Source organism: Drosophila serrata, unplaced genomic scaffold (assembly GCF_035046125.1).
Source record: "Drosophila serrata isolate PLE 108 unplaced genomic scaffold, ASM3504612v1 contig_184, whole genome shotgun sequence".
Classification (NCBI taxonomy): domain Eukaryota; kingdom Metazoa; phylum Arthropoda; class Insecta; order Diptera; family Drosophilidae; genus Drosophila; species Drosophila serrata.
The window spans coordinates 2405547-2412013 of record NW_028257082.1 but is presented as its reverse complement, the minus strand read 5'-3'; the positions used below and the strand labels follow the sequence as shown (position 1 = coordinate 2412013).

Genomic DNA, 6467 nt, shown 5'->3' with positions numbered 1-6467 from the left:
GTATCCCCGGCAAAGGGGAGCTAATTTGTGCACGGAAATCACGCCCTGGAGCACGGATTTCCCACCTCCGTATGTCGTCCGTGTGCGTGTCACCTTCAGCCGACGGTTTCCCTTTTCGCCTTTGTGCAAATTGAAAATATGCCAAATAATTACACATTTTTATGTGAATTTTTCAATTTATATGCCGTCAAATAAACGCTGCGTGCACATCACAGCATTGACATCCCTGTTGGGTTTTGGGTGGGAGCTGTGCCTCCTCCCTTACTTACCGTACCCCTTCGTCCTTGTTGCCAAAGTCTTTTTCCGTTGAATTATTTATTCAAAAATATCTGACCTTGAAAAGCTGCGCTTTGGGTTCAAAGAAGCTTCGGTAGATGGCCAAATGTTAATGTACAAGGACTAAAAAAGCTAAGTCTAAAGGATTTTAGTTGCCTGCTGTACTAAGGACTGCAAAGGAACTCCGCCAGATGTCGTTTTTGCTAATTGTAAAATCCATGTAAAATAATCTATAGCTAATATGGAAAACCAAAGTTTGTATACTCTTAAAATTTTATCAAATTAGATTAATCTATTACTTTTCAATAATCTATTCCGACTCAACTATAAATTAAATATTATTCATTAAGTATTTTTTTTTCCAAAATTTTTCTGCAGTTTGTTAATAAATACAGAGTTGCTAAACAATAGGTCTGATAATCTCAATCCCTAATCGTCTTCAGATTGTCTTTTACGAGGGTTTTTAAACTAAACTATGGTGATAAATAATTTGTTAATGTTTTTTCTTTTACCAGATATTCTCTTTATTTATTAAATCAATTGAAGAGATATATTTTCTACGATTTCAGGGATTCTTAACTTCAAAATACCACGCCAAAGCTTACCATTGGGCAGTTCAGTAGTGTTTCCATGAAATTATAGTGTCCAAAATATGATGATACCGATCTAAGGTTGAACTAAACTTATGATCAGATAAATAGTGCTCATCAGTGCTCAGATGGTACCGATCTTTGGTTATAATGATGTTTTCTATAATCATATGATCAGAAAAAGGGTGCTCATCAGTGCTCAGATGGTACCGATCAAAGGTTACGAGTATTTCTCTAAACTTATGTCAAAAAAAAGAGTGCTCATTAAAGACTTTTCAACTTTCTACTGCTTCTAGAAGCAGGTCTTAGCTTGGTCGATCAACATTTGGCTTCATTCTTTTGTGATAAAAGAAAGGTTTTTGTAATAAGGGAATGGATTTTTTGAGATCTAAATCACTTCCTCACTGAGATGGGTGAGCATTCGCAACGAAGTCACTGACCAGTGCACTTTTGAGCTTGTCGCTTCCTGTTGTTAGTCTTCTGATCAGCTCCCTCTCAAGGGTAGTATATTCCGATTATAGACCCATTGCAGAGGGTTGAATCTACAGATTAACTGCTGTGATGTCGCCATCGCTGAAAAAGTGGAGCATAAATAGCCTTAGCCAACGCTCACTGATCCTGCAGCGTCCATAGGGTTGAGTATTTTTGAAGTATCCGCCTCCGAGTTTTCCTTGAGTCTTTTGTAATTATTACTGTCCATACTTGATCCAACGAGTTGCGGAGAATTGCGAGGTCCGCCCGGGCAGAGATCCGCGTTACTTAGAACAGGGGTTAGCCATTTCCCTGAGCCCACCGTAAGAGACTGAGCTTATTGATAACCCGGGCCCTCAGCCAGGCTGACTCTCGGCACGGCCCGATTAACACCTCAGTCCGGCCCGGGGTGAGATGTTTCAGGGAAGGATTAGGGTAGGTTGTACGTTGGGAGGGGAACAAATCGCTTTGTCAGTATTGCTACCCGCTGATTGTCCGGGACTGCTTATTTACAGGTCTATTGGTTTCCGTCTAACGGTTTCCATCTGACTTCCACCGCCTGCTTATTCACAGTTAACCTCTCACAAGGTCGTTCGCTATCCGCAACCTGCGACCCGCTTGGTTGCCCCAGCTAGGCATCCTCAGAACCATCTCACAAGTTCTTTGGCCAAGTAACTAATATAAATATATCATAATATTGGGTAACGCGATCTTGAATTGAATGCTTTTTCTTAATTGGGTTATTCGGCTTATAAGTAGACATTGACATCTTTAGTTCAAAAATAATCCATCGATTGATAAACTGTGCTCTGAAAAGTAATACAATAAAGATGTTTAACCTTATAATACAAAGAATAATATTACGAAAAGAAAGTAAATTGTATCTGTTTGTCTTTCTTTTAGTGTTTACCATAATATCAAATCATGGCAACTGGTTTACTTTCTAGTGTATCTTAAGGTTTCATTTTCCAGAAGGAATACAAATCATCACGCCGAATCCCACTTCATCGTAACCCAGAAAAAAAACACGGTTTTTATAGTGGCTGTTATGTTTAATGCGTTTACAAGTGTCTGAGTGTGTCTGCATTGCATTGAACAACAAGCACTCCATAAAACTTACAAAGTTCATTGTTAATGTTATCCCTATGCCACATGCAGGCTAAATATCAACCCCGACTGTCGGCGCTTGTTCGAAAGTTGTTATTGGTTATCAAATACAGAAGCGGACAAATGCAGTTTCATACATTTAAAATGTACGAAAGGGGTTTCATGGGGATGGTGAAAATGTGATGATAGAACACAAAAGAAAGAAAAATAGATCAAAATAAAACAAAGAGTTTATTTTGAGTGTAAGGGGAGAAGGGAGAAAAAATTAAATGATTAAGATGCGGGGATTAAATGACAAGAGGGATGTTAATTTAACCTTTGAGTGACCGGCAGCTTCTTGCGCCGTCTACGCAGTTGCTGACTCCGATCCCAGTACTCATAGTAACGTTCCTGTTTTAACCACTCCTGGTACTTATACCACCACTCTTCCCACTTGATATAGTCCTGCAAATAGATTGACAAGCATTAGTTAATCATATCGGCATTTGCCATTTGTATTCCGTTTTTAAATTACCTTTAAATCCAGATCCCTTAAATAACCACGACTCTTGTAGTATTCGTAACGGACGCGCACATCGTCCCACGACAGCATTCCCGACGGTGCTGTGGTGGCCAACTCCTCCGGAAAGTGCCCGGCCGGCGCCGGTGAGTACGAATAACGACGCGGCGGCGACTCCAGGCCCTCTTCGATCATCACTTTGAGGGCCCCACCGGCGGAGTCTTTGGTGATGCGCATGTTCTCCATGTTGCTGCGATCGATGCTCCACTGCGCCATTTTTCCGAATCGCTCTGAGAGCGTCAAACGCGTCGTGGCCGAGAATGTGGGCAGCGAGCCCACCTCGTCGCTCGAATCGCCCGAGTCGTCCGAATCGGAGGAGGAGTTAGCCGCGTTAGCTCCGGCTCCACTGGCCGTCCCGCTCGGATGCTTTTTGCGTTTCTCACCTTCAATTTTAATGCGTGGCCTCATCTGGAAAGAAATCAATATGGTATGTTATTATGTTCTGTGTCCTTGAAATTATTTCTCTATTGTTACCCACCTCCTTTTCCTTCTTTTTCTTTTTGGCTTGCGCCGTGGGCGCTCCGGCTGGCGCTGCTGCCGGCTCTGGTGGCTCTGGAGGACGGTGCTTAAGACGCGGATCTTCCGGCGGCGGAGAATGACGAGACGACCGCGCAATTTTCATGTGAGCATCCGACGAGGACCCGCGCTCATGACTGATGTGACGCATTTTCGCCTGACGATACTTTTCCATTGCGGATACCGAACTGCCACCACCTCCGCGCACGGGCGGTGGGGTACTTGGTCGACCATGGATGCGGCCATGGGAATCCGACGGAGGAGGCGGCGGCGCCCCCGAACGATAATGGCCACGTGGCTTGGGTGGCGGCGAACGCGGGCCACGAGATCTGCAAAGAGGACACAGGGTTTAGTAAGAGTCTGTGCAAGTCCTAAGTACTCTGTCGGGCTTACCGAGATCTATGCCTATGGCTGGGCGAACAAAGAGAGCAAGAGTCATCCGAACTGCTGCTCATCGAACTGTTTGACCGCGAACGCATCGAGTGCTAAAAGAAAGACAGAAGAAATATTATTTTATGAATGATCGATCTCATCTGAATTGGATATTTACCCTTGGCGGCGGAGAGGGCGGCCGTTTAGAACGCGGCAGAATATGGGTGACACCACCCCGCTTTTCCATGCCAGACGACGACGACGGCGGAGGCAGCGGCGGTGAGCGACGACGGCCCAACGGAGAGCGCGACGCGTTCGGCTTTCTTCGCAACGAGGAGGAGGAGCCACTGCTCGGTTCCGGCGGAGACCGTGGCCTTCCGTGGCCATTGCCCGGCCGACGCATCATGGCATCGTGGCTGTTGGGCGAACGCGGCATTGGAGGTGAACGCGGTCCGCCGCGGCGCTCCAAGCCATGCATAGGCATCGGAGGTGATCGGCGGCGCGGTGGCGGTGACAGCGGTGGGGACTTGCGTAGACGGGACCGGCTTCTAGAGTGCGGCGAGCGGGAGCGGCCATAGCGCGGTGGCGGCGGCCCGGGCGGAGGTCCTCCGGCTCCAGTTGGCGGATAGCGGCCATAGGGAGGCGCTCCTCCTTCACGGGCATCCCGACCCTCACGTAGGTCCCGACCTTCGCGTTCACGATCACGGTCACGGTCACGGTCTCGATCGCTTTCGCCGGAGCTGCTTTCGCCCTGGATGTACATCTTCTTGTAGCCGGTGTGACGCCACCGATTCGGATCCTTTTCCTCGGCCTCGATCAGCTTCTTGTCCCAGTAGTCGTTGGTGGTGTTGGCACGAGCCTTCTTCATGACGTTGTCAATCTCCCGTCGCTTGCCAGCGGGTAATGAGGGATCTGGAAGTTGAGATGGGAGAGAGGTCAGCTACGGTTTTGGCAGCGCCTGCGTTTCGCCTCGATCCGATCCGTTTTCCCGGAAAGCCCTTTTATTATGCATTTATTAGGGTGCTTAGGACATGGCTAAGCGCGAATCGCAAATAGCTAATCCCGGCGAGATACATCTGTATGTAGGCTATCCCCAGCCCAAAGTCTAGGTCTAGAAGTAGTTGCTGCTTGGTGGTGGAATGGTGGATTTCAGGTACCTGTTATGCGGGCAGCCGTCGGCTGCCTGTCCATGTGCAGTTTAGGATTCAGTTCGGCGCGCCTGCGCGACGCCATCGCGGTTTGCGGATTCGGGACTCGGGATTCGGGAATTTCGGCCTGGCAAAAATCGCGCACGTTTATTGCGAAGGCGTTTTTCGTGTTTATTACCCGTATTTACGCGACAACACACTTTACCATTTCAAAAACATACACACAAGCTGCAAATATATTACAATTGATATATAGAAACATGTAAGAGAGCATTAGAAATGGCCAACAAAAAAGAACAACATCAACAGCAACATAGAGAAAGATAGAGAGAGAAATATAAAGATTCAGCGAGGCTGTGAGTCCGGCGGACACGTTCCGGCTGCCATGGAGGGCAAGGCGAGGTGAGGGGAATGCACGTATTCAACCCATAACGCGCCGCGGAAGGAAACGACCTAGGGATAACCAAGTCCGAATCCAAATCGAACGAGGGAGAAGCATATATCCAACCGGCTTGCACGATTGTTTCACTCTTGCATTTTCTTCATTTTCCATTTTTCAGCTTCTGCTTCTTCACGCACATATACACACACACCAACACCAATTTATTTGCTTTGTCAGCACGAGAGAGGGAACTCAAATCGAACGAGCGAGCGAGGGAGACAGAGTGAGGCAAAGGGACTCCCGACGACAGCATTAATAACCGATATTAAGCACTGACGATTGTGTAAACGACGTAAACAGACACTAAACTAATTTGCTTACATTTGGCAACTTTTGCGTGCACGCTTTTCGAGATTTTGTGGGGATTTGATGGCAAAAAACACGGCGAAGAAAATTTTCTTTTTCATGGATTTGCGGCGGCCATGTTAGTCAGACCGTTTGTGGCAAGCAGAAAAACACCACAAGACAAGCCATCCGCGAAATACAATAACAATATAAGAAAACGATTTTATTTAATAAATAATTAATTAGGAGTTTTTTTTTATATATAAAGTTCGAATTTGCAACAAGAATTAAAGCCCACTTCGGCACGCCTAAGTTTTGCATGTTGGAATTGGATAATAAAGAATTAGTCCATTCCGGTCAAATGACAAGAAAAACTTACAAAAGATGCATAGAACAAATGATAGATGTTGACCAAAATCAAAATTTTATTTTTAAATTTAATTAAAAACCATGTCTCTGAGTTGATATATCTTAAATTATATTATTTATATATAACATATATGTTATTATATAGTTTATATTTGTGAAGTATGACATATTTTCAAACTGCTAACCTTTTCAGACTATTTTTATTTTATTAGGATTTTAAATTATTTTGGGTTTAAGGTTTTAAATTTGTTTGACTTTTGCAAGTTTAAAAATCAACAGCTCATATATTGTTGAAAAACATGTTTAATTTACCAATACATATATATTATTTT

General features: G+C 45.0%; 1 protein-coding gene across 2 annotated transcripts; it reads right to left on the bottom strand.

Annotated features, from left to right (window-relative positions):
- Nucleotides 1-2368: 2368 nt before the first annotated feature.
- Nucleotides 2369-6055, bottom strand: LOC110182886 (uncharacterized). 2 transcript variants are annotated; one of them, XM_020951030.2, is made up of 7 exons: nt 5803-6055; nt 5049-5267; nt 4070-4803; nt 3913-4004; nt 3482-3848; nt 2959-3411; nt 2369-2888 (listed from the first exon to the last, which is right to left on the bottom strand). In XM_020951030.2, the coding sequence occupies exons 2-7, from the start codon at nt 5122-5124 to the stop codon at nt 2751-2753; spliced, it is 1860 nt and encodes a 619-aa protein (XP_020806689.2). In that variant the 5' UTR covers nt 5125-5267; nt 5803-6055; the 3' UTR covers nt 2369-2750. The 2 variants fall into 2 exon arrangements, with proteins under 2 accessions (XP_020806689.2, XP_020806690.2); XM_020951031.2 differs by lacking the exon at nt 5049-5267 and having other exon boundaries at nt 5803-5948.
- Nucleotides 6056-6467: the final 412 nt, after the last annotated feature.